We start from the raw sequence: 27,831 nt of genomic DNA, 5'->3' as shown, positions 1-27,831 counted from the left end.
GGAATGAAACTGGGTGCAGGAAGGAAATTATCTTATCAGAAGCTATTATCTCCTGTGCAAAGATCTACAATCTCCCATTTGCCAGCATTTCTAATGGAAACAAGCCATCCATGGATGAGGTGCCCTGTGGCATGAATTCACCTCTAGAGACACCTGGCTCCACCCTATGCCCAAACTCCAGAACTTTGGCTCCCCATTTCTACCAACAGGTCTGGTTTCTGCTTCTCTGTGGACAGGCCTGGGCTCTGCCACCAAATCACAGCCATATGGCCACTGAACAGTGGGTGCTCAACGGGGAGGCCTGTAGTATCCCTGGCACAAGGCTGGCTAACATAAACATTCTTCCAAGAACCTGGCATGGCTAACTGGCTGAGAATGTGGCCCTAGCTAGTTAATTGTCTACTCAGCTACAAGGTGGTCCTGGGTGCAGAAGGTGATCATGGCAATTATGGACAGGGTAGGGACCAGCCCTGAGTCCAAATAACAACCATTCCGCTCCTCTTGTGTTTCTCAGGTCTCTCAGAGCATCCATCTCTTCCTTTGACCTTGACCTTGACCTTGGATGAAGGAAAGCATTGAATCAGGCCCCGCCATTACAGAGGCCGTAAGAGGCATGATTCATGGAGTGACAAATCTACACAGCTGAGATTTGGGCTAGTGGGGTATCAGAGATGAAGGAAGTTCAAGTTTCGAGTTTAGGTGGGCAAGGAGTCTCAACAAACGGCGACAGAGTGACAGGGTTGGCAAAGGCAGTGGGTAGAACTCAGTGGCTGAGGATATAAGAGTCTGAAGCAAGCAAAGACAGGGCAGCTGAGAGCCAGACAAGGTCAGAGGATGACAGTGTGGACAATATTAGTTCAGCTGCAGCTGGGAAAATGTCCAAGGGACTTGGGGCTGGAGATGGAGGTGAGGGCCACAGACCAGTTAGAGGATCAAGTTAGAGGATCAAGCCACTGTTAGCAGATGAAAGGAAACTGGGCCAAACAGCGAGCAAGGGACATTAGATACAAACTGCCCTTTCATGAGCCTATGGCAGATAGAGAAAGAGGACAAAGAAAGGCCAAGGTTAAACCAGAAGCAAAGAGGCACAGAGAAGAACCAGAAAGGACTCAGCCAAGTTAGGCAAGGAAGGAGCACAGAGGAGATTGACAGGCACTGCTGGAGACTGAAAGGTATATTCCTCAAGTCCAGATGCTAAAATCTTCAGCCCCAGGGTGACAACATTAGGAGGTAGTGGCCTTGGGTAGTGACTAGGTCAGGAGGATAGACTTTCATAAATGGAACTAGCACCCCACAAAAAAGGTCCTCCCCCATCACGTGGGGACACAGGGAAGATGCCCTCTCAATCAGAGAGTAGCTCCTCACTAGATTCAGACTTCTGGCCTTAGAACAATGAGGAACAAGCTGTCCCTTACAAACTCCCCAGTCTATGGCATTTGATAAAAGTAGCCTAAGCTAGCTTTGAAGATCATCATAAAAAGGAATGGGTGGGACCCTGTGTGTACCAATACCCATACCAACACGGTCCTTTCTTCCTGAGACAAAATCTGCACGAGGCTCAACATCAACTCACGCATGACATTCACCCACAAGACGCCCACACTTGGCCTGCACACCCCTCTCTGTGCCTCAAAGAACTCACATCTGGGATCATCTGGAACTCCCAGCGACTCCCACTTCCTGCTCCTAAAGTGCTCCACATTGTACTGCTGCTCCCTCCAAGGCAGAAATGCACTCATGGCGTTCCATTCTAAATGGGCTCTGCCCCCTCCCATGACAACTAGAAAATGGCACGTGGGGCCTGAAAGTGGCATACAGGCCCCACACAAGGACCTCAGAGACCTCAGATGGTGTGAAGAGGGATACCCACCTAGCCCCACCCACAACTGCCCTCAAGTCCCAATCCTAACTCAGTGTCTCACTCCTAGCAGAGGAGAAAACAGAAGCTCACTGGCCTGTCCCTCCCATCCATGGCCTCACAGGGTCTCTCCTCAGTACCAACTGGACTTTCGTAAGTTCAAATGAGAGCCAGGCATCAGTGGCTCATGCCTGTAATCCTAGCTACTCAGGAGGCTGAGAGCTGAGGCTCAAGACTTGAAGACAGCAGGACAGGAAAATGTGAGAGACCCTTTATCTCCAATTAACCACCAAAATGCCGGAAATGGAGCTGTGCAGAGTGCTAGCCTTGAGCAAACCCAGAGACAACACCTAGGCCATGAGTTCAAGCCCTTGTACTGAAACAAAACAAAAAAAGTTGAAGTTAGAAACTAATTTGGGAGGAGAAGATTCAAATATAATTGATCCAGACTTCCTGCCAAGGACCAGAGAAGTTACTGAATTCAGGCAAATGGGCTCTTTAGCCCAAAGAGGTCGTAATACTTAGGAAGAGCTTCTGGTCAGTGACTCGTGATGGGGGCTGCCTTTCCCATAGCCTCGGGTACCTCTTAGGAGGCCTCATCTGTTACCCCGACAAAACCAGCTGCAACACACAGCAGCAACTGAGCTTTCCCGATCTTGAGCAGCAGCTGGCTCCGTGAGCTCCCAGATGATGCCCCTAGCTGAGTTTAGGGTGTCTATCTGAGAAGCTCTCCTTCACCCACTCCTGGCTCTTCTCCTCTCCAGCTCCACCCCCACTCACTCCAACTCTACCAAGAGGCCCCTACATTCCAGGGGCCACAGCCAGGCTCACAAGCTATTTCCTGAGACCATGTACTCAGGCTGTGGGGCCCACTACAGGGCAGGACAGGGCTGGAATGCAGAATGATGGGAGCAAGAATGTGCGGGAACACTGCCAGAGTCTCACCCGGCAGGAGGAGGTGATGGCTGCCCAAGGCTGAGTCATGGTCTCTCTGGTGGCGATGATGTATTGCCATGCTTCAGGGCCATATAACATGGCCTTGAACTTCTGGGTGTCCTGTTCTAGATTTATGTGAGTTCACTCACTTGATCCTCACAAAACTAAATGTGTGCTGGGCACTGGTGGCTCATGTCCAAAATCTTTGCGGACTTAAGAGGCTGAGATATAAGGATCCTCGTTTGAAGCCAGCCCCCGCACTAAAGTCTGTGAGACTCTGGTCTCCAATTAACCAGCAAAAAGCCAAAAGAGTAGTTATGGTGCTAGCGGCAGAGCATCAGCCTTGAGTGAGAAAGCTAAGGATAACTAACACCTAAGCCCTGAGTTCAAGTCCCAGTACTGGCACCAAAAAAAAAAAAAAAAAGAAAAACAATAAACCTTTCCTAACATTATTTTACATGTATGAGTTCTTCTATATTCAAGACAGATTAAGAAGAAAGTAAGTCTCCTTCTCTAAGAACTAACACACCCAAGAAACAATATTATCTAAAGAAATCACTGTTGTGATCATAGCCAAGTGGTAACAACACCTTTTGTACTTGGCTCCTAATGCTAAACACGTGTTTTAGTTTTCCAGCGGCACTCTGGGAGGCTGACAGTCATGTGACAATTACAAATTAGGTCAGGAACCAGGATGTTATTTTCAAGTTTACATATATCCAGTGTCTCTATAATAACTGATAGTCAAGAACAGTGGTTTTTTTTTTTCTTCTCCTTTAATTAAAATACTTTTACTCCAAAACTAACCAAAGGCCTTGAAATGAATGAAAAGCTAAGTACTTTTCTTATGCCTGCAGGGTTGTCTTTTCTCTGTGAGTATGGTGGGAGGGATGGGGGGAGAGAGGGTGTTACAGTTCTAAGATACAATTGCTTTGTCCTTCAACGTCACCATTTACTGGAAGGCGAGCATGATTGCAGACATGGACACTCACCATGATGTCCCCCTTCAGCAGCTGGGCTGGCTCAATGACCATGCAGATCCTGCTTGGGTTTTCTGGGCCAACATTGCTTTGGGATAACAAGAAGGTAGATGGTTATGCAATGCCACGATTTCATGGGCAGAAGACATGTTGAAAAACGAACCACACATCTGAAAACTCCTAAATTAGGCCCAACATTCCCCTTGTCCAAGAATCTCCTTTCAGAGAATCTACCCAGTGGAGATGAGATGAGAAGGTTCAGAAACTTCCTGGGCCAGGGTGGGTCCTGACAGCATCAGCAAGTGTTGAGACTGACTGGAAGGCCCCAGCAGAGACTGACATAGCCCAGACAGAGGAGCTAGAGCTGGGGGCTGATGGCATCCATGTGCACAGGGTCCAGTTCGAACCCAGTGATGGGATAATGGCTCTTTTTTGAGGGTAGAACACTGGTTCTCTTTATTACTCATTTTCCATTCATGCTCACAAATCACATAGAACAAAAACTCAGACAAATCTGAGAGTATGTATGCCTCCTTCATCTAAAATGCAAAGGAGAGAGAAATAAAATACAGAAGGAAACCCCTTCCAGTATCTCCACTGCCAATCAGCAATGGCCCTCCCTCCCTGGAGGATCCAGGGCCCAGCACCTTAATGAGGCCACTAGAGCAGCAGCCATGGGACACCTGTGTGAGCCAGGGGCAGAGCTACCCTAGGGCTTGTGCCCCTGGCATCCTCCACAGCCCCTGCACCATCATCCCTGAACCATCCATAGACCACACTTGGGCACTTACTAGATTCCCGACGTGTACACAGGCTGCATGGCCTGGTAGAGCTTCAGGAAGGGCCGGCATGCTGAAAGAGACCAATACCCCTGTAAAAATCAAATCACTACACAGACCTTCATCTAGAGAGCAACTCTATACAGGAGGGAGAGAGGGTCAGAAAGACAAAGAAAGAGAAATATAGAGAGCGAGAACACACACCTATCTGGATGGAACCAGGGGAACAGAGTCTTGACCCCATCCCTACACTATGGGCTTCCTCATGGCATTAATCTAAAGAGGAAGGAGGTTGAGCTCTAAGGCCTTGTCATGGTGGGTCACACAGAAGAACCTGGAACCAAGTGCATAGATGACCCAGGACAGCACAGGCCTTCTGGAGTCCCTGTCCTGGGTGTGTCTGGGGTCCTTTTGCTGGTTGCCTGCTCCTTATCTGATCAACTGCTTAGTGGGGTCCCATCAAGCCTGAGCTCCATGCACATGGAGAAGGGCTGCCATGTCTATGGCCTGGGAGCCCAGACACAGAGATAGACATTGCAGACAGGAATGGAAAGCTTATTTTCAGCCCTGGGGACCAGGATCAGCCCCCGCTGGGCTGGGTTGGGCTAGAATTTGGCAGACACCAGGCATGAAAGCCACTCACCTCCCCCTGTGTCGAAGCTTGGGGCACCATGCAGGATGACAAAATGCAGGAACAGGGGAGAGGCGTTCATCTTCACAGAGCCGGACAGGAGCCCGCTGAGAAACTGCACGTACCTGCGGGAAGGGAGTGCTCAGCCTCCAACCACAACTCCCACCGCTGAGACCAAGCAAGCTGGAGGGGCCACGTAGGTCACCCTGTCCACTACACACAAACCATGGCTCCCAACCCACACCCTGGCAGGGGCTCCATCCACACTTTTAAGGGACACAAGTCCCATCCGCAGATGCCCACAGAAGCCTCTTCCTCTACTCATTCTAGGCAAGGCCAGCACCTGGGACCCAGGCCCTGCTGCTGTGTGAGAAACAGCTGTAAACCACTCCACCCTATGCTCCAGCCAAGAGGCTCTTTAACCTCCAAGACCCTAGGGCTCTTGCTGTATCTCACATCCCCTCCTGTGCTGTCCCCTGTCCTTATATCCTGCCTCCAAGCCTGAGACCACTCAGGGGAATCATGGCAGGGAGCATGGGAATTTTCCTCTCTGAATTTCAGCCTCGGACCTCATGCCTCCACAGATGAGATGAACCCTTCCAAAAGGAAAGTTTATACCAGGATTACTTGGTCACAGGTGCTCATGAGGTGTTATGTGGCAACAGGGGTGGAACACATTTAGATCCAGATCACACTCTCAGAGATGCTCCCTGTGCTTTTCCCTCATTTCCTGTGCACTGGGGAGCCAGAGCCAGCCTCTACACCCAGGTCGCTCAGGATGGGCCCCGTTCCCCAGGTACAACCCCCATCAAAGCCTAGATGCTGCCTTTTTTTTTGGTCAGTCATGGGGCTTGAACTCTGGGCCCGGGCGTTGTCCCTCAGCTCTTCAGCTCAAGGATAGTGCTCTACTTCTTGAGTCACAGCGCCACTTCTGGCTTTCTGGTGGTTTACCGGAGATAAGAGTCTCACAGACTTTCTGGCCCAGGCCGGCTTTGAACCACAATCCTCAGATCTCAGCCTCCTGAGTAAGCTAGGATTACAGGGGTGAGCCACCAGCGTCCAGCTCATAGATGCTTCATTATCTTCCTCCCCCAGGGTCTTTAAAGGGGGCAGGGACCCAGATTCCAAAACACCAAATCCATTCACCACCTATGCATCTCTGAGACTGACAAGAGCCCTACACAGGAAGCAACAGACACCAGACCACATCCCGGAGGGAGGTTAGAACCATCACCTTTCAGGATGGACATAGTCACAGGCCCAAGCTTACCTACATGAACATGCACTAACATGCAGACCCAGTTAAGATCCAAGAAGCTGAATCTGCAGACAAAGCTAACTAAGCAATAGGAAATAGCTAGTACATATATTCAAAATGGCTAATACCACACGTGGTAGCACATGTCAGTAATCCCAGCCTCTTAGGAAATGGAGATCAAAATATCCTGGTCCAAGGCCCATTCCAGGCACAAACATGAGATCCTATCTGAAGACCAAATTTGAAAAACAAAAAGGATGGGGTATGGTTTAAGTGGTAGAGCGCTTGCCTAACCAGTGTGAAGACCCGAGTTCAATGTCCAATACTGTCAGAGAAACAAAGAGAAAGAGATGAGAGACAAGACAGAGGGAGAGAGACCAACTTATAGTCAATGCTCTAAAAAAAAAAATCTTTAGAGAAGTGTACCTGTTTAATTATAGTATAACTCACAGCAAAAAAAAAAAAGGATGTTTTGGCCTTTGTGGCAGCAAATTGGTCTTCTCTTTTGGAACAGAATAAAATTCACACAGGAGCCTGTGCCTCCAGAAGGCCAGATTAGCAGCCTATGGCAGCTTGGCCTCCTCCCAGCTCCTTTTGGGCTTTCCCTGTGGTGTGCTTTGGAGCTGGGCTCCAAGCTCCTCACCCCCATTGTACACACATACAGAAATGGGGACCTGTCTACTTTCGTCATCTAAGTCCCATACTGAGGAACTTTTGGCTATCTGGCTCAGCGGCCATGAGCCTGCATGGAACACCTGAGTCACCCCTCGTACGACATTCTTCCCTCCCTTCAGCACTGGCAGGCCCTCAACGACGGGAAATGCACATCCAAGGTCAATCTTGGCCATGAGAATCCCATGGGCACCTGGACTAGGTATGGGCAGGTCTGCAGGGAGCAGCAGGTGAGACAGCCCTTCGTGCTCTGTGCCTGCTCAGGACCAGTGTGCACCCAGACCAAGGGATCGGCGTAGACGAAGGGCTGCTGATGGTTCTGTACAAACACTAAGCATTCGGAGACTCAGGAGGCTGGGGAGTCACCTGGGGGTACAGCCAAGCAACCCTCATGCCCTGAGGTAAGCTTCATGCCACCTTAGGATGTGGAGGCTGGGACAGAGGCTCCTGTCCCAGGCTTGGACAGCAAGTCGCCCTCTGTGCCCTCTGGGACTGTGGTCCACTTATCACACTGCACAGAGTGGTCTCTTCCATGGAGGAGTAGCAGGGTGATGGCAGAACTGTTTTCTCTCAAAGGAGAGCCACCTGTTCACTGATGGCTGGTTACACAGGAGGAACAAGGCCACCAGGGCCAGACTGTCCTCTGAAACTGGCTCTGCAGTCACCACCTTCCCAACTGTCTGCAGATTCAGTTCACAGCATAAGCTATGCAGAAACAATCACAGGTAACCCTATGAGTCTAGAAGTTGCTACATCACAAATTCCACCAACCTCAGAACAAAAATATTAGAGAAAGAAATGTGTGTGTACATGCATGCATGCGTGCGTGTGCATGTGTGTATATGTGTGTATGTGTGCTGGTAACAGTTACACTGCAGGAAATAACTGGAAGATGGTTTAAAAAGTAGATGGGAGGGCCAGGTACTAGTAGCTCATGCCTTTAATCCTAGCTACTCAGAAAGCTGAGATCTGGAGATCACAGTTTGAAGCCAGCCTGAGCAGGAAAGTTCATGAGACTCTTATCTCTAATTAACCACCAAAAAGATGGAAATAGAGATGTGGTTCAAGTGGTAGAGCACCCCCATTGATCAAAAAAGCTTAAGGACAGCTACCTGGCCCTGAATTCAAGCCCCTGTACTAACACATACACATGTGTGTAAGCAGCATACGCGCACACACACACACACAGTAGATGCTTCCATCTACTTACAGAGGTTCTGTAAAACTCCTCTGCTATTTCATATGACTTGAGAATATGCAATTGTTGGTATTATGAATATTCTAGAACTAGATTTTTGGGGGGGAGGGGTTGTGGGGCTTGAACTCTGAGCCTGGGCACTGTCTCTGAACTCTTCAGGTGTGGAGGATCCAAACTCCTCACACAAAAGGGTCAGGAGGACAATTATCCCATGCCCAAGATGGGCATTTTGCAACTATCTGAGCAATTCTTGGGTCAATTCTCTAATGTTTGGCTTAAAATAAAACTGCAGGGATGCCAGCTCTGTGCTTGGCTCCATGTATGCAAAGGAAAGGCACAGAGGGAGAAAGTACTTTCCTACTGCCTATCACCTCAGCTCAGAAGGGCAGGCAGTACAGGAGAAAATCCTGCTACTACCTGGCTATTACCCACCCACCCCCCCCCAACAATTCCAGGGGCCATTTCAAGCAATGGAGGGATGGAGTGACTCCATTCCTGAAAAAAGAAAAACTCTCCTTAGCTTCAGGGAGAGCTGCTATAGTACAGGAGGCCTATGATGACCTGGGACCCTGTTTATGTCAATAAAGTTTTATTAGAACATGACCACAATCACCCATTTCCATACTGCCTGTGGTAACAAGAACATCAAACTATAAGGCCTGAAGCATCCACCCTCTATCCTCTGATCAAATTCATTGATCTCTGCAAAAAGAAGTTCCAGAACCATGGAAATCAAAACTCACTCACTCCATTCAGAGGACTGAATGGAATGAGAAGAGGGTCACCTGTGAGGCAGGTAACCATGCTGAATGCTGGATGGCTCATTCCTCACTTCTGGTGTGACCCGCTCCCTCCCCTCATTTTTTTTGGTGGGGGAAGTGTCAGTCATGGGGCTTGAACTCCAGGCCTGGGCAGTCACTGAGCTCTTTTTGCTCAAGTTTTGCACTCTACCACTTTGGGCCACAGCGCCACTACCCATTTTCTGATAAGTCTCATGAACTTTCCCTCCCAAGCTGGCTTCAAACCGTGATCCTCAGATCTCAGCCTCATATTCTTTAGCATCACCCAAAGGTTGTGTTGTGTGAGGATGGGAAGCAGAGGAGACAGAGCACTCAGCCTTCAGTCTTCATTTGTTTAAAGGTAAAATCCCATTCACTTTTCCCCTCCTTTTATCCAAAAGACAGATACATACCGCTTCTGGGAAGGCTGCATTAAAGCTGAAACTTTATCATCATAAAACTTCTTCATTGCAAATCTATCCAGGGCTTGGTCAGCACTGGGAATAGAGGGGGTTGGGAGAGAGAAAGAGAGAAAATGTTTAAGTCTGTAGCATCCCAGCCTGTCTGGAGGCAGGGTGGGACAGGACAGGACAGCCCATGGCTATTCATAGCAACCAGCTGCGCCCCTACACCAGTCCCCCAACTCATCCCTGGTCCCTCAGCACCAAGAGGACACAGGGAGCAAGTTTGGAGCACGCCCATCTGTGCTTACAAACATGCCCATCCATGCCCACCTCGTGATTCGAACACTGTGAGCCACTGCCAGGAACAGGCAGGACATGGTTCAGGATGGGTGGCTCAAAGGCTGAATGGCTCAAACGGCTCTATGGAAGGTAACCTGCCTTCCAACAGCCCATCTGCCCTTCAACTCCACCTCCACTCAGCCACATGCAGTGTCCACAGAATCTTCTAGAAATCTGATTACAGGGCATTACTGGCTTTCAGAATAAGCAGTGGAATGTGATTGCATTTAAGACTTAGTAACTCAGAGCCGGGCGCTGGTGGCTCACGCCTGTAATCCTAGCTACTCAGGAGGCTGAGATCTGAGGATCGCGGTTCAAAGCCAGCCCAGGCAGGAGAGACCGTGAGACTCCTATCTCCAATAAACCACCAGAAAACCGGAAGTGGCGCTGTAGCTCAAGTGGTAGAGCACTCGCCTTGAGCTGAAGAGCTGAGGGACAGCGCTCAGGCCCAGAGTTCAAGCCCCACGACCGACAAAAAAAAAAAGACTTAGTAACTCAGACCTGTGTGAGCCAAAAGCTTTTTGGAAAATCTGATAGGCGGGAGAGCCTCTTCAGAAACACGATCCATTCGGCAATTGTGGGGCATGACAACAAAGACCCAAAACAGCAGACATAGGCAGAAGGACAAAGGGGAAATATTCTAAATGAATGTGATTGCCTTTCATGGAAAGCTACACGTGGCTAACTTGCTATGTGGATGTGTCTGAACTAGGGGCTTGGCACAAATGGACGGAGCTGATTAGGCAGCGGTGTTTTACACACTTAGCGCACACACTGTATCTTTTAAGATGAGATGTGCACTTACATGTCCACCCATTGACTGTTCTCTTTTCTAAAATTCACTGGTTAATTTAATCCTGACACATCCTGATGGCCAGTGTTTACCTTGAATAGCATCATTGGTATTAATATTAGTTCTTTCTTTGCGCTGTTGACAGCTTATGATAAAGGCTTAAACAGGAAGTGAGCAAGACCTCATTTCAGCCAATAATTATGCCGGAGGCCTAGCTGGCCCAGGCAAACACGAGACCCTATCTGAAAAATAACTGAATCAAAAAGTGCCAGGGGAGTGGCTCAAGTAATAGAACATACCACATGTATGCACACATGCAAACACACACACATACACACACACAGAGTAGATCTAAGAATAGGTTCAACATGACAAGCCCTGAAAAAGAGAATAATAGGAAGCAACGTAAGTTTTAAAGAAAAACTGTAGCAACCCGGATTGCCAAATTGTCAAGTGCTTAAAAGAATGATACAATATCCACAAAACAGAAACCTGGCCAGCAGGAGACACAGCAGAAGAACGTCAGTCCATTGAGCTGAAAAGCACTTACAATGGCACCTAGCTCTCAAAGCACCAGCATTAATGACTGCTAGTATCCAAGTTGTCCTACAGGGAGCTGCCAGAGAGCACTCAAGAGAGGCCTGGCTCTAATGCCCACCATCCAGGGACTAAGGCTCAGAGATGCATGCATACTTCCTGACACGTGCAACTGGGGGGTGGGGGGGGAATGGGGTTTCCAGACAGAGTTCCAGGGACATGATGTAAATGAGTCAAGCTCTTCTCCTCTGAGTTTCCCCAGCTGCAGCTCTGCCCACAGTTCAGGCAGAACTGCATTCTGGGAGTAGACAGAAATGCTCGGGTGGTCTCTGTACAGAATCAGCCAGGCTGCATGTGGTTATGCCTTTGGCAGAACTGAGGGGTCACTGTCTCCAGGAATCTCAATGTGTCTGGCACACACACAATGCTTGCTCTCACCCAGCAAGGGGGGAGTGGGCTCTAATTTTCACTGGGGTGGGGGGTCGCGTTTCCTCCTTGGCAGGCACCACCAGCTCCCCAATTTGTTTCCAGAGAAAACATTCCAAAAGTCAATTTTCCCTCAGCACTGCAGAGAAGGTCTGTGAGGTAGGATGAACAGGCTTCCATTTGCTCGGGTGCCACGGCTCACACTCACAAAGCTGCCATAGAGAACTGGGGAGGGTGCCAAGGCAGACCTGGGAGGGGTGGTATTTTCTTTTCTTTTTTGTCCTGGGGATCAAGGCCAGATCTTTGAGCTTACTATGCGAAGCAATCAAGCTACCACTGAAGAACCCAAGGAAGTTGTTTTCTAAGTGAAATTTCTGTTTGAGTGGAATAGATCTTGGCTCCCCAAGGCAGGAAGATTGGACTAAGACTGAGGTCCTTATGCTGTCTCAGAGCCCAGCTGAGGGGAGGCAGGTGGCTCCTCAGAAGTCCTCAGCATTATTTCTCACCGCCTGAGAACTGAGCCAATCCTGGCTTCCCTCTCTGCCCATTCAGGGGCATAAGATCATAAGGAGCTACCAACATCTGAGCCTCAGTTTCCCTATCTGCACCACGGGAATGGTAATAACCGCCTCACAGGTTCACTGGGAGAATAGGCAGACATTCAGTGCTACAGCATGAAAAAAACTGATGTCACCCATTATTGGGTAAGCTTTTTTTCTCAAAGCTCCACAGCCATGGAACCACAGCTCCATTCCTGGCTTTCAGTGGTTCACTGAAGGTAAGAGTCTCACAGAGGGGCTGGGAAGGTGGGTCAGTGGTAGACTGCTTGCCTCGCATGCATGAGGCCCTGAGTTCGATTCCTCAGCACCACATAAGCAGAAAAAGCCGGAAGTGGTGCTATGGCTCAAGTGGAAGAGTGCTAGCCTTCAGCTGAAGAGCTGAGGGACAGTGCCCAGGCCCAGAGCTCAAGCCCCACAACTGACCAAAAAAAAAAAAAAAAAAAGTCTCACAGACTTTCTTGCCCTGGGCTGGCTTCAAACTGTGATCCACGGCTCTCAGCCTCCTGAGTGGCTAGGATTACCGGCAAGCGAGAACTCTGGTTTTGTCATCAGTAATAGTATCGAATCTACTTCATAACTGCCTGAGCTTACTTTTTTTTTCCTTTCTGGAAAGTTCTTATCAACACACATAGCAGGGCAAATCAAAAGATGCTGTTATCTCCAGTATAAACCTAGGATCTGGGGATGAGACACAGAGTAGTAACTGAGGGACAGGGGAACATCCAGGAAGAAAACCACCCCCACCCTGTCCAGTCTCAGCTTCCACCACCCCAAGAGAGCCAGGCCCTGTGTGCATCCTACCTGGCTGAGACATTGGTGAAGTGCATGTAGGAAGATATGACCACTCCAATGCGTCCTTTCCCGCCCTGAAAGAGACAAAAGTTGTACCCAAGTTGTCTAGAGGCAGACAGGCAATTCAACCATGAACAGAATGCCAGAGGAGCCTGCATCCACCCCTCCGGCTCCCTGCAACTGGAGTGTGAGCCCCAGTACAAGCGGAACTTCCATGGTAGAGAACCTGCAGGCCAGGGGCCCCTAGCAAGAGCAGGTGCTGTTAATTGGGGCGTCTGTGAAGCCCCAGAAGGCACAAAGAACCCTTCATTTCACCACCTCCCAATTAGGCTACTGCAGAGTGCCAGAAACAGCAGTAATTAGCATGACTTAATTACCCGAGGAAAAAAGGAATGCCTGCCCTGGGGTAACAGTGACAAGAGTGGCAAGACCAGCACTCCACTGCACCAAGCTCCAAGGGGCTGCCCTCCCCAATCTTCCCACCCTCCCCTGCCAGTAGAGGAATCCTGTGCCAGGCAGGTCTTCATGGAAATGGAAATCCCTTATCCCATAACCACGAACAGGTATAGCCCCTCACAGAACCAACATCACCACCAGCAGAAGGGGAAACTACACAGTAGGCTAGCATCAGAATCACAGAATAGACCATGCTTTCTAAAACATTCTGTGATGACCCACTACAGAAGTCACAGCTTGCAAGCCAGCTACAACCACCACCACTTCTTACCCTACAATTGGTAAACTAAAAATTCAGATTCTGAGATATGGAAATCAGATTCTGAGATACATAAACATTACACAAAATTTTTATGTCAATACCCTCCTTCAAGTCTGCTTGGGCTCTGGCTAGCCTCATTAAACACACACACACACACACACACACACACACACACACTCTACATTCCTGTACCCCACAAAAGCAACAACAGGTGTGAAAAATTTTGGCAAAACCACATGGCCTGCAAAGCTTACTTGGCTTTTAAGAAAAGTTTGCCAAACCCTGATCAAGAGTCACAAAACCAACTAGCAACTCCCTAACTACTCTTTCCTCCCTCCCCCTAGCAATGCTTGGGTGGAATCTGGGCCTTGTGCATGCGAGAAGCTAAGCATTGAGCTGCACCCCTGCTCCCTAACTGTATTCTCAAAGAAGAGTAACTGATCAAATTCAAGTCAACATCCACAAAGGAGCATCTTTTCCGCTGCACTTGGCTAATCCATGACACAGGAATTGTAGTACATAAAGCTACCAACCTGTTTCTTGCATGAAACAATTTGTTTTAAGAAGAAAAATTCACCTAAAATGAAACAACCTCTCAGTCAAAAGCCACGAACTATGGGGTGGCATTCTCCACTGACACCTTTAACCTTCCACTTATGCAGCAGTCATTAGATGTATATAAAGTAAATGTTAGAAGTGTTGCTCAATTAGTAGAGTGCCAGCCAAGCAAGCATGAGGCCCTGAGTTCAAATCCTACCCTTCCTATGCATGCAAGCCACAAGAAAACAAAAACTAAGAGGTAGAAAGCAATGGTGGAGACCAAGTCAAGAGGCTGAGCAGGAGGAGCTCAAGTTCAAAGCCAGCCTGAGTGACATAGTAAGACCCTTCCTCAAATAAACAAAGACAAAAGCCAGGCATGGGGACTCAACCTGTAATCCTGGCTACTCAGGAGACTGAGATCTGAGGATTGTGGTTCAAAGCCAGCCCAGGCAGGAAAGGCCATGAAACTCTTATCTCCAATAAACCACTCAGAAAACCAGAAGTGGCACTGTAAGCTCAATTGTAGAGCATTAGCCTTGAGCTAAAGTGCTGGGGGACAGTGCCCAGGCCCAGAGTTCAAGTCTATGACCTAAATAAATAATGAAATAAATAATGAAATAAATAGGCAAGAATAGGAGAGCCATCAATATACCATTTTTGACAACAGACAGATGAACCAAACAGGAAATCAATAAAGAAGCATCAGGTCTGAATTGTACTTTGGATCAAACAGATCTACCAAACATACAGAAAACATTCCATTCAACCACAGCAGAATGCACATTCTTCACAAGTGCGCCCAGAACATTCTTCAGGGTGGATCTTATGTTAGATCACAGAGCAAGTCTCAACAGATGTAAGAAGACTAAAATCATATCAAGCATCTCTCTGACCACCAGGCATCAGTTAACAGGAGAAGTTTTGGAAAATTCACAAGTATGTGAAAGCTAAACAAAGTGCTTCTGAACAGCAGTGGAGAGCAACAATAAATTGTGAAGGAGAAACATTTTAAACATCCAGAGACAAACAAAAATGAAAACAACATTCTAAAATTGATGAGACAAAGCAAAGCAGTCCTAACAGGGAAGTTAGAGCAATGAATGCCTAGAAAAGAAAAATCTCAAGTAAACAACCTCACTGTTACCTCAAGGAACTACAAAACAAACAAACAAACAAACAAGGTTTGTAGAAGGATGGAAAGTTACTGGAAGGAAAGAACTTGCAAAGCTCTGAGCAAAAGAAACTAGAGACTTGGAAAATAGTAAAGGTTAATGAAGCTGGAAGCCCATGGATGACACCTATAATCCTAGCAGCTCAAGAGGCTGAGATCTGATGACCATGATTCAAAGCCACCTGGGCAGAAAAGTCCATGTGACTCTTATCTCCAATTAACCACCTAAGAGCCAAAAGTGGAGCTGTGGCTCACGTGGTAATAGTGCCAGCTTTGAGTGAAAAAGCTAAGAGAAGGCCTGAGTTCAAGTCCCAGTGCCAGCACAAAAAGAAAACAAAAACAAAAACAACAGGGAGACAGGAAAAGAAACTAGAGTTAGTGTATTAAATATAAGCAAAGCAAACAAACTTTAAGATGAGAAAGTCCCTCTGTACATCACCTTTATAGTAACAATCAAAAAATTAAAATTCAAAAAGATGAGAAAAAGAAGAATAAAGATAGAGGGCTGGGGTCTAGTCCCAGTGGCAGATACCATGTGTGAGGTAAAGCCCAGGCCCCAGTGACCATTACCAGAGAAGCAGAAAGAGAGAAATGGAGGAGGAGACATCAAAATCTATAGCACAGAAATCATAAAGAACCAGCTGGGAACAGGAGACTCCTTTCTATGATCCTACTTACTTGGGAGGCTGAGACAAGTACAAGCGACACTTACCTCCAACTGACCAGCAAAAAGCCAGAAATGTGGCTCAAGCGGTAGAGCTCCAGCTTTGAATGAAAAAGCTGAATGAGAGCACAAGGTCTTGAGTTTTAGCCTCAGTACTGGTGTGTGTACACACATACACATACACACACACATACATATACTCACACACCCTCTGAACTCACAGGTTGTAGGAAAACAGGTGTTAGGTGGAACTGCTCTCGCTGTAATCTTTTAATACAAGCAGCAAGCTTTTGAACTTGAATCTATTGGTCTGATTTCCACAAAAGTCACCGAACCACAGAACACCATTTGCTGTGGTTAGTGGTCATCACAGACTCCCAAACGAGGGATGACATGAGGAGAAAATTTCCAGAATAAATGGGGGCCTAGCCTATTTCTGCTCAACCACCAGTCAGGTGCCTGCTGAGTGAGGGTGAACTTGAGTACACCCAGCAGCCCCTCTGTGGTAAGTGGGGGATGGCCGCTCCTGCCTGAGTTGAGGAGGCGGCCCCAGCTATGTCAGTCATCCCCGGCATGTGCAAAAGGAAATGCACTCTGCAGAGCAGGCAAATTCCAGCCAATGTCAGCAAGTCCACCCCCATGTGAAGATGATGATGAACTTCTGTGAAGGTTGACATTCCAAGTTTCAAGAGGGCTTATCTCTCGTAACATCTTTTGTTGTGTGTGTGCCAATACTGGAGCTTTAAATCAGGGCCTCTCACTCTTGCTGAGCTTTCTGGCTCAAGGCTGGTGCTCTCCCACTTGAGCCATGCCTCCAGTCCAGGCATTTTGGAAATGATCTGTAAATGGGAGTCTGGAGAAAAGCATCAAATTGTAATACCCAAGCACCTCTTCACCTGTATATAAAATAACAGGCATACTGAAAAGAACCCCAAAGATAAGGAAACAAAGGACCTCTTCTTAATTTGTCCTATCATTTTTAGATGACAGTATTCTTTTGTTGTTGTTGTTGTTGTTGTTGGTTATGGGGCTTGAACTCTGGGCCTGAGCACTGTCTCTCAGCTCTTCAGCTCAAGGTGAGTGCTCTACCACTTGAGCTACAGAGCCACTTACGGTTTTCTGAGTGTTTACTGGAGATAAGAGTCTCACGGACTTTCCTTCCAGGCTGGCTTTGAACCGAGATCCTCAGATCTCAGCCTCCTGAGTAGCTAGGATTACAGGCATCAGCCACCGTTGCCCGGCATGGTGTATACACATGCACATCTGAAGGAAGGTAGGAGCAGAGCACAGAACCAGTGGAAAGCGGGTGAAAAAAATACAGCAGAAGGGCCCATCATCTGCACTGGATACTGATGAAAGTGAACTAAGCAAGCAACTCAAGGGCAGTGATGGGAGGGAGAGAATGAGGAGGAACAGCTGATACTAAGTAAAAGGGAAGACATGTACATAGCATCTGATTTGTAAAATAAACAGTTTCACTGTTAAAGGTCATAGAATTCATAAGCATTGTAGATTAAGATAATGATGACTATCATTGTGAAGATTAAAAGGTGTTTTTTTACTTTAGCTAAGTAGAACTATGCCACCGTATTGTGAAAGTTGTGTAGTCACATAATCTCAATAAAGAAATATTTGGGGGGGAAAAACGGGAGTCTGACCAACTTTTCTGTTCCAGCTGGCTTTGAACCTCAGAGGCCTCTAGATGTCAGTGTGCCAAGCAGCTGAGATTGCAGATTTGAGCCCGATTTCATAGCACATGGTGTCTCAACTAGTGTCAAGCAATAAACACAGCACTGTGGAAAACTTTCCATGTGTCTGAGAAGTTGTATCAGCTGAGAGACGGAGTTGCTTAGAGAAAGGATGCATTTTAGAGATCTCTTGATGGTCACATCACTCCTGTCCCCCACATTTTTTGGGGGGGTGGGTCATTCATGGGGTCATACATTTTAATTACTACAACTTAATTTTAACTTCATTATAAATTGCACAAGTGGAATGGAGTGGATGAAAAAACTAAGGGCTTAAAAAACTTCCCAGCAACATCAATGACCCCAAGCCTATGAATTGTAAAGGCAAACTTTGCATATATGCAAAGTCTGGGGAAAAGAAAAGGGAACTGTTCCGTAGACAGGAATAAGAAGTGGCAGACACAGCACATGGAGATTAACACATGGCCTCTCGTGGAACATCTTGTTCTCATAGCACCTTGGGCTCCTGCCCAAACACAACGTCCCACAATGCTCTTGGTGTCCATTCAACCATAAGAAGAACAGGGGCAGGACATGCACCAGCCATGAAGCAATCAGGGGACTTTGGGGCTCCACTCTTTGGGGCTCCTCTTGCTACTTTTCCTGGCTTGCCTTTCACTTTCAAATTAACTTACTTTCTCTGCTTTAAACACCTGCCCATCTTCTGATGTTGTAATGGGTGAAGAAATAATCTGTATCCCCAGAGGGCATTGGCCCTTTTTGTTCCACCTTGAGAACAAATAGGAAAACCTAGTAGTACACCCAGGCAGAGCATGTCCTACCCGTTGAAGGTGACCACTGAGCCCCAGCTCCTGTGCTCCTCCATTCTGCACACTGCAGAGGCCCAGCCGGAGCCCCGAACACACAGCAGGGGGCGACACTCACCCTGCAATGGATCACAACCACATGCTGCGGGTCGCTGTTCAGCCAGGACTCCTGTGCCTTACATATGGTGCACATCTTGTCCAGAGGTGGTGCATGCAGCTCTGGCCAGCCCACGTCCATGATCTACAAGGGAGAGAGAAGAGCTGCCTCAGTTTCTACCTGCTGGAGCCTTCAAATGTAGTCTTATGATGACTTTCTTCATTTCCTACAATAACTCACTTGAGAATAAAGAAGGTTGCCAAGACAGGTAACAGTGGCTCACACCTGTAATCCTAGCTACTCAGGAGGCTGAGATCTGAGGATCATGGTTGGAAGTCAGCTCGGGCAGGAAGTCCATGAGACTCCCATCTCGAATCAACTATTCAGAAAAAGTTGGAAGTCATGCTGTGGCTCAAGTGGTAGAGCACTAGCCTTAAGTACAGAGAGGCTCAGGGACAGAGCCCAGGACCTGAGTTCAAGCCCTAGGACTGGCAAAAAGAAGAAGAAGAAGAAAAAGAAGAGGAGGAGGAGGAGGAGGAGAAAAGAAATAAAGAGCTGAGGGACATATGCACAAGCCATTAGTGCAAGGCCCGGGGCGAAGATATGAGAGGAGACCCCTACTCTAAAGCCACCCTCCAAAAGGACTTTGCTAAGGAACTTTGCTTTGTTTACTTTCAAATAATTTTTTAAGATGTCTTGTATTCCTTTCCTGAAACAAATGAAGAGTCATAATGGCCTAGGCACACACTTCTTCTAGCCGTTGATCTGCTCTTTTGTAGTTGGTTAAAATTCCAGACAGGCCTTTCCCAGGGTTTCATTGTACAAGATCAAGTGGGGAGGGACCAAGGACCTCCAGATCTACCACAGGGGCCCATGATCCTAGCCACTGCCAAATCTTGCCCTAAGGCAGGGCACTCTGGTGTTTCCCTATTCTGTGAGGCAGGTCACAGGGACAAAGGCCTGTCCTACAAGCTCAGGACACAATGTTCCTGAAAAATAGGAATGTTTCCAGGAAGGAGGAAGCATCTTCAAACCCTGACTACAGTTGGATCCCCAAACAGAAAAATCACTGAGTTGGCTGTGCTCAGAACAAAGCTCAGAGCAACCCAACATAGCCCTACAACCCATAATGGCCACAGGGGGGTGTTGCTTTGCTTTTATTTGCTTTTCTTAAGGCAGTGGAAAAGCTGAACTGTCTGTATCTCAGAAATGTAAGCTGTGGACATAGTTTGAAATGGGATGGAAACTTAGGAAAATATCCAGAAAGCAAGAAAAGTCAAGTACTGCCCGATCCATTAGAAGTAAGTACTATAACATATCATAAATTCCTTGGTCCCTTTTTGTAGACAGATGAGCCACCACTTGAGCTATGTCTCCAGTCCTCTATGGTGTCTTCTCCTGGGTGTATCTAGCAGAGATAAGACTTGTTTTGTTTCTGTGTTTGTTTGGTAGAATGTTTGCATGTACAAAATAAGGTATGTTGAAGATGACAGATAAGGATAGAATTCATTTGTTTTATATTTACTTTATCCACACAGCCTAAAGCTAATTTAAATAACCAGCCTTTTAAGAAAATAATTTGGTGGGTATGACGACACATGCCTGTAGTCACAGCACTTTGGAGACTGAGGCAGAAAGGTTTTGAATTTAAGGACCACCTGGGCTACAAGAGAATTCCAGCTATGAACTCCACACCATGGAAACAATTTGTTCATTTATCTGCCTTTGGAAAGGAGGAGGGCACAGAAATAGAGGGTTAACAAATGCAGCAGTGATACTCACTAGACACTATGTTGAAAATGAACTATACAACTTATGGGTGGGAATGGGAGGGAAAAACTGGGAGAGAAGGAGGGAAGGGGTAACGTTGTTCAAAAAGAAATATACTCTTTACTTAAGAAACAGCAGTGGGCTGGGAAGGTGGCTCAGTGGTAGCGTGCTTGCCTCGCATGCATGAGGCCCTGGGTTCCATTCCTCAGTACCACATAAACAAAAAAGCTGGAAGTGGCACTGTGGCTTAAGTGGTAGAGTAACAGCCTTGAGCTGAAGAGCTCAGGGACAACGCCCAGGCCTAGAGTTCAAGCCCCATGACCAACAAAAAGAAAGAAAGAGGGGAGGGGAGGGGGGAGGGAGGGGGAGAGAGAGAGAGAGAGAGAGAGAGAGAGAGAGAGAGAGAGAGAGAGCAGCCCCTCTATATCACCTGTATAATAACAACAAAAAAATTAAACAAAAAAGAGAGAGTTCCAACCAACGAAGGAACATGTTGGTATAGAAGGGCAAGAGCCAGAGCTGAGTGGTACAGCAATTGTGGCAAGCCCAGGGTTCAATCTCAGTACCGCAAAACCAAACCAAGCAAAACAAATAGAAAAAAAAACTTTGTGTAGGAAACCAAACTTCACGGTGGTGGGATTTTCCACTCATAGCATCATTACAGAAGCTCAAAAAGTTTCTGATTTTGAAGCCTTACAAATTCCAGATTTTCACATTAAAAACTGTTGTCCCTGGGAGAAACTGGATAAAGCGTACTCTGGGGTCCCCGTTATTTTCATAGCTTCCGAAAACTATATAATTATTCTAACTTAAATAAGGTTACTTAAAGAAAAACAAACACGGGGGCACAAGGAGGTATGAACAGTTCCTATTACTCCTTATTCGCTCACATTTCACAAAAGGTTTTAACAAAATACTTTTGCATAAGCAAAGCAGCTTATCATTTACATTCTACCAAATTCAGAATTTAGAGGAGTAAAATTCATACCTTTGGGTTAAGTTTTGCAAGGTCATATCTCTTTTCTGAAAGGTTTAATACCTAAAAAAGAGAGAAAGAAAGCTTTAGACCAATCACCCATCCCCAGAGACAAAACAGGAATCAGAACTGCATCTTAAATATGTTTACCCTCAAGGCAGGGAGGTTTGGGAAAGGTGGAGGTAATGTACAGATATATGCATTGTAACAATTTTTTTTAAAAAAAAGTAATAGACAAGGATGGCACAATAAATCCTTATAAATCCTACAAGAATTCTATATTGTTTTGGTTAAGCAGAACAAAATCAGAAATCTGTTATTTTTGTTTCATTGTGATGATTGCAATATTCTACTATAATAAAGTATCTATCCACTGAGCAGGACTTCTGGTCGTGTACAGGATAAAGTGCCCCAAGGTGCACAGGGTCTCCCTCTGAGATGTGGGTAAGGCCCATACAAAAAGCAAGGCCTGAGCTTCTGATCGGACCAGAGCCTCCACTCAAGCTCTGTGCAGATCTGTACTAAAATAACCAAGGAAAGCAAAAAGCCTCAAAGAGGAACTAAACATCCCTCTCACCCCAGAAATAGGGCCTGTGGGAAATCGTGAGGAGAATCTTTGCCAGCTCCCCCTGTGAGTCCTGCCATGTGTGCCTTGCAAGGGTACCCAGCTCATTTTTCCCATGGCCTCTACTGTCTTTTGGGCCCACTCAATAAACACTTCCAGAACCACAGCTGTCAAACACCGGGGTCCCAGGACACTAAAGTGTGACAAGATACATCAACAAAGAAATCCTGCCTAAATGCCTGCGGTGTGGGGACTGTTTTGTTGAAAAAATATCTAATTGTCAAGCATATATGGAAAAAGAAATGGCTCAACAAGACACACACAGGCGTCTTTCTGTACAGTTTTCAAAAAAGGCCCTGTCCCCAAAGCAAGCTAATGATCCCTGCCCCCGTCAGTCTGAAGGAGAACTCTGTTCCTGACAAACTCCACATGAAAAGAAAATAGACTCAGATTGGTCCAGTGCCCAGATCCTGGTCCTTCACATGATCTAATATGGATGGCAAAGGTGGGGGCTTGAAGAGAAGTCTTGGGGTGCCCTGGCGAGTCCAGATGGGGCTTGTCAAGCTGGAGTCCTGCAGAGCCTACCTCAGTGGCAGTTTTGTGCCAGTGGCTCTTGCCTGTCATCCTAGCTACTCAGGAGGGTCAGATCTGAGGATCACATTTCAAAACTGGCAAGGGCAGGGAAGTCCAGAGACTAGCAAAAAGCCAAGAGTGAAGACATGGCTCAAGTTGTAAAGCACCAGCCTACATCTACGAAGTCCAGCAAGAGCTGAAGGCCCTGAGTTCAAGCCCCAGTCAGGGCTCCAAATAAAATAAACAAACATGTGAAGGCAGCCCTGGAGAGGAAGGAGTCTTGAGGAGCAGTATGGCCATTTTAGGGGATTGAACACCACTACCCTAAGTCAACAACCAGCCCCATAGCTAGGATGAGCCTCGGGCAGAGAAGGTACAGAGCCTCTAGGAATCTAGGGACAGGAAGGGGTCTGAGTATGCTCCTACAGAGGAAACTTCTGGAAGCAGTGCTGCGCCAGGCCAGCAGCTAAGATGTTGGAAAGAGGCTCCATCCCATTATGTTCCTGCTCCAGTCTAGTCACTGGGAAAACAGATAAGGTGACAATGACTGCCTTGTTAGGTAGGGTGGGATTAGCTGGAGACAGATAAGGTAACAATAACTGCCTTGTTGGGTAGGGTGGGATTAACTTGAGGCAGATGAAGCGGCAACTTCAGAGAAACTGCAAGGAAACAGCAATGTAATCCAAACTGTGATTACAACACACAAGAAAAAAACAAGAGACTCGGCACGGGCTCCTAACCCTGGGAACGAAACACATGGGCCCAAATGGGGTATGGGGAGCCGTTCTTGTACATTCTACCCAAATATACCACCTGTGTTTAGAGACTGAGCTATCAACTAGGCTAATCCTAGCTACTCAGGAAGCTGAGAGCTAAGGATCATGGTTAGAAGCCAGACCCTGCAGGAAAGTCTTAAGCAAAAAAGCTAAATACAGTACCCAGGCCCATGGCTCAAATCCCAGTACCCACACACAAAAGAAGGGAGGGAATGGCTATCACTACCCAGAGTGACCTATGCCATGTTGGAGCTAGAGTGAGCCCTACCCACTCACCAGGTAGTTGTCCCCATGCTTGGACTTGAGCATGCGAGTGACCTCCTGTAGGCTGTGTAGGTAGGACTCCTCAGAGCAGGTGGAGGGGAAGGACACCGCGATGATGCGCTCTGTGATGTAGGTAAGATCCAGCACATGACTGTCCTCCATGGTGGGGCTCAGGATCATAGGCCTGCAAGAGAGAAGGGCCGGCCGGTCAGCAAAGGGAAAAAGGGAAAGAAGACAAGCATTTGCACTCCCAGATTTTCATGGAGAACCTGCAGCATACTTGGAATCCAGCTCTGTGCATCTTCTACACTTCCTCTACCCCCAGGAAAGCACAGGATGAAAACTTCCTTGCAGAGTGATATAAGCTACTGGCTACTATGGAGTAAGCAAAGAACCAGAGCAGTGGTGGAGGATGCAGGCACTGGGGCAGGTGTCCAAGTGTGAGACAAAGAGAGATGGAGGAGCATGAAGAGCAGGCTGGGATCTGAGGATCCTGGTTCAAAGCCAACCCAGACAGACAAATCTAAGGGATTTGTCTTATCTCTGATTAACCAGCAAAAAGCTAGAAGTGGAGGTGTGGATCAAATGATAAGAGCACCAGCAAAAAAGCTCAAAGACAGTGCCCAGACCCTGAGTTCAAACCTCAAGACCAGCACACACACAGAAGAAAAAAAAAATCAAGACCCTACCAATGAAGAAAAGGAATGGAAGCATGGTTCACATGATCGAGTGTTTAATCTAGCAAGTACAAATCCTTGAGTTCAAATCTCAGTACCATCAAATATAAAAAAGAAGTTTCCATTGATTTTTACAAGATAAGAACATAGTTAGTAAAATCTCTACAGTGCCTTCATTGTATAATTTGATGTTATCAATAGCACCAAGTGTTCAACATCATAAATTTGGTTTATTACAGCTGACTTGTTCAAACATCTCCTAAGATATTTCTCCCCACCTTATCTATCAGACATTCATCTTAAAAAGGTTTTATTAAAAAAAAAAAATCAAGTTGAGCCAGGCACCGGTGGCTCACCACACCTGTAATCCTAGGTACTCAGGAGGCTGAGATCTGAGAATCACAGGTCAAAGCCAATCTTTAAAGATTCTTATCTTTAACTACCAGAGAAGCCAGAATGGAGCTGTGGATCAAGTGGTAAAGCAATTGCCTTGAGCACAAACAGGGACAGTGCCTATGAGTTCAAGCCCCAGGACGGGTACAAAAATAAAGCAAAAATAAATCTTGGGGTATTTTGGAACACTAATTGAATACCATACTGTGCACTCCCACAGCCATGACAATCTAGAGGACTTGCATGTGGACTTGAGTGCTGGCTGCAAGCTCCTCCCCAGACCTGAGAGGAAGGGTCATCTAGCAATGCACTCCAGCTGGTTCTAGAACCCTCCATAGAAGCCCACATACCATCAAGACTTTACAATATAGCCATCCACAGACACAGTGTGTGCAGAATCCAAGCTCCAAACACCACAGGTAATAAGAAAATGGAAATCGGTGCCATGGCTCACACCTGTAATCCTAGCTACTCAGGAGGCAGCTGAGGCAGGAAAGACTGTGAGACTTACCTTTCAATGAACCACCAAAAAATCAAGAGTGGAGCTGAAGCTCAAATGGTAGAGCACCAAGCCTTAAGTGAAAAAGCTCAGGGACAGTACCCAGGCCCTGAGTTCAAACCTCAGAACTGAGATAAAAGAAGGAGGCAGGGAGGAAGGAAGAACGGAAGGAAGGGGAGGAAAGGGAGGAAGGGGAGGAGAAGGAAGAGGGAAGCGTGAGGCAAGGGGAGAGGAGAAAGAGGTGGAGAGGGAAGAAAAAGAAAAAAGAAGAGGAGGGGGCACAGGGGAAGAAGGAGGGAAAAAGAAAAGGGGGAGGAGGAAGAGGAATAAGAGATCACCATGGAATGACACACTGGTCAGGTCTTACCCTCTCCGGGGAGATGGTTACCCACGAGCACTCACCGTGGAGGCTTATCACAGCGGAGAGCTGAGGACAGAGTGGAACTCCCAGGAACCTGCAGAAAACAAGACACAAATCACAGGACACCTGCGGGGACAGGGAGAGGGGTGACGACGAGAGGGGGGGCGTGATGAGTTTCCACAGTTTAATCATCAATGGGAAGTCAAACATTGTCACTGCTGGCCAACTTTATCACCTGGGGAAGTCAGATCACCTAACTCACCAACAAGCAGCAAGATAGAACACCATGGGAGACAGCAAGGCCGCCCTCCCACCAGGGCTGGACAAGCACAGGCTCAGTGCTACCAAAGCCTGCATGGGAGCCACACACAGGTCGTCTGTGACAACCATGTCTGATGCTACTCAGAGGAAGGTAAGGGGTGAGAAGGGGTGGGGGGGAGCACCACAATCTGGAGTCATCTTCCAGCTCTCATCAGGCAACCACACCAAGGGGGAACAGAGCCAGGCAAGAGGTCACAGCACTCTCAGTCCAGTCTGCAGTCCATTGGCACTGGCCCACAGAGACCCAGAAGCAATACACACCCTGATGTGCTCGTGGGAGCCCCATGGAACAGAAAATAAACTGCACAGCAAATTCAGGGACCAACAAGATGGTTGTTTTCCTAAAACCTTCCCAAGGCCAAACTTCACATGAGCACCAAAACCTCAAGAGGCTCACCTGGAGTCCCCCATCCACCCACTCAGTGCTATACATCAAGGAGAAGTCACCTGACCATTCTCCTTACTCCTTCTCCCGGTGTCAGCCGGCTGTTCCTCACCAGGATCCCTCCCTTCCAGATGAGCCAGTGTCTGAGCCAGTACTGTCCCAGGGGGCTTGCTGGGATGTTTCCCAGGATCATTGGAGCTCTGCCCCACACCGGAAGTTCACAGCTACCACTGGCCAAACCTGGTCAGGGAAGTCCTTCTGCCTCACATTCTACCACCTGACCTCTGAACCCATGCTGACCTCTGCCCACCCTACCTGTGCCCTCAAAGCTGTGCCAGACAGATCCTCAGGTCCCTCCAGACTTAAACTAGTAGACTTCAAAATGATATTACAGGCTCATGCCCATAATCCTAGCTGCTCAAGAGGCTGAGATTTGAGGATTGTAGTTCAAAGCCATTCCTGGGCAAAAAAGCCCATGAGAATCTTACTAACCACCAAAAAGCCAGAAGTGGAGCTGTGGGTCAAGTGGTAGTGCACTAGCCTTGGTTACAAAAGCACAGGGACAGCATCCCGGCCCTGAGCTCAAGCCCTGGGACTGGCGTACGCGTGCGTGCACATGTGTACACACACACACACACACACACACACACACACACGGGGTGAGGGGACAGCACTCATATAAACATTCAAAATATTTTTTCCATTTCCAAACAATTATTTTATCAGGCTGAATATTTTGTTTGAACATTCAATATATCTACATTTGCAATCCAAAGTTACTGAAATTCAGCGCCCACGCATGTGCGTGTGCGTGTGTGTGTGTGTGTGTGTGTGTGTGTGTGTGTGTGTGTGTGTGTGTGTGTGTTTTCTTTAACATACTTCCGTTTTCTAGACCCTTTGGCATAATTTTCTGAGGTTGTTCAAACTGCCATGATACAGGACAGGAGAGAAAAGGGGGGCAGAGAGACCCAATGACCTGAACACCCCCATCTTCTCTGCAGCTGTGTTCTAGCCACACTTCTAGACCACTGTCCCCATGCCACTCCCGGGCCCCTTCCCACCTTCTGTCCCTGTCTGTCTGACCCAGGTGTGAGGCACAGTAAAGTTCCTGAGATTTCTCTGTACTGGGCACCAGGGCCGAGTAGGGGCAGACCATGTTGTGTTTCCAGCTAACCAGGTGATGGCGGTCATTGCCTTTCTGGAGACCAGGCCTGTGGGATTCCCTTCATAACTGCAGGATGAACGCATGAATGTGTGAGAGCACACGCAAGTCCACATCTACCTCTCCAGCTCCAAAACCGCATTCATGTTTGTGCTTGAGCCACCATCCTCATGAATATCAGCTTCCCAGTTGTATAAAGCAGGCAGTTTGGAGGGAATATGGATTCTCCATACTTGTTTGCAAGGGTCTGACAGTTACTATGTATCCACTGAATTTTAAGCTAAGTACACACTATCTTTTATACTATTGTTTGATAATGTAAGAGTCAACAGGCCCAAATGAATGCACAGAAATGAGCTCCAAGTAAGCAAACAAGAGGACTTGGGGTGTGGCTCAAGTGGTAAAGCACCTGTCTGGTAAATATGAAGCTGTGGGTCCAAACCACAAACTACAAAAGAAAAG

General features: G+C 47.3%; 1 protein-coding gene across 5 annotated transcripts in view; it reads right to left on the bottom strand.

Annotated features, from left to right (window-relative positions):
* Positions 1–27,831, bottom strand: part of Tns3 (tensin 3) — a 235,025-nt gene that overhangs the window by 99,761 nt on the left and 107,433 nt on the right. For all 5 annotated transcript variants that reach the window (XM_070014524.1, XM_070014526.1, XM_070014523.1 and 2 more), the window contains 9 exons: positions 25,543–25,595; positions 23,584–23,755; positions 21,406–21,456; positions 18,669–18,791; positions 12,952–13,016; positions 9,505–9,588; positions 5,197–5,309; positions 4,566–4,626; positions 3,787–3,862 (listed from right to left, as the gene is read on the bottom strand). In XM_070014524.1, the coding sequence (XP_069870625.1) occupies positions 3,787–3,862; positions 4,566–4,626; positions 5,197–5,309; positions 9,505–9,588; positions 12,952–13,016; positions 18,669–18,791; positions 21,406–21,456; positions 23,584–23,755; positions 25,543–25,595 (798 nt within the window). The remainder of the gene's footprint in view (positions 1–3,786; positions 3,863–4,565; positions 4,627–5,196; positions 5,310–9,504; positions 9,589–12,951; positions 13,017–18,668; positions 18,792–21,405; positions 21,457–23,583; positions 23,756–25,542; positions 25,596–27,831) is intronic.

The sequence above is a fragment of the Dipodomys merriami genome, unplaced genomic scaffold, assembly GCF_024711535.1.
Source record: "Dipodomys merriami isolate MVZ:Mamm:240054 unplaced genomic scaffold, mDipMer1.0.p SCAF_98, whole genome shotgun sequence".
NCBI classification, from domain to species: Eukaryota; Metazoa; Chordata; class Mammalia; order Rodentia; family Heteromyidae; genus Dipodomys; species Dipodomys merriami.
Note: the sequence above shows the minus strand (reverse complement) of the source record. Positions and strands in the feature narration are given on the sequence as shown.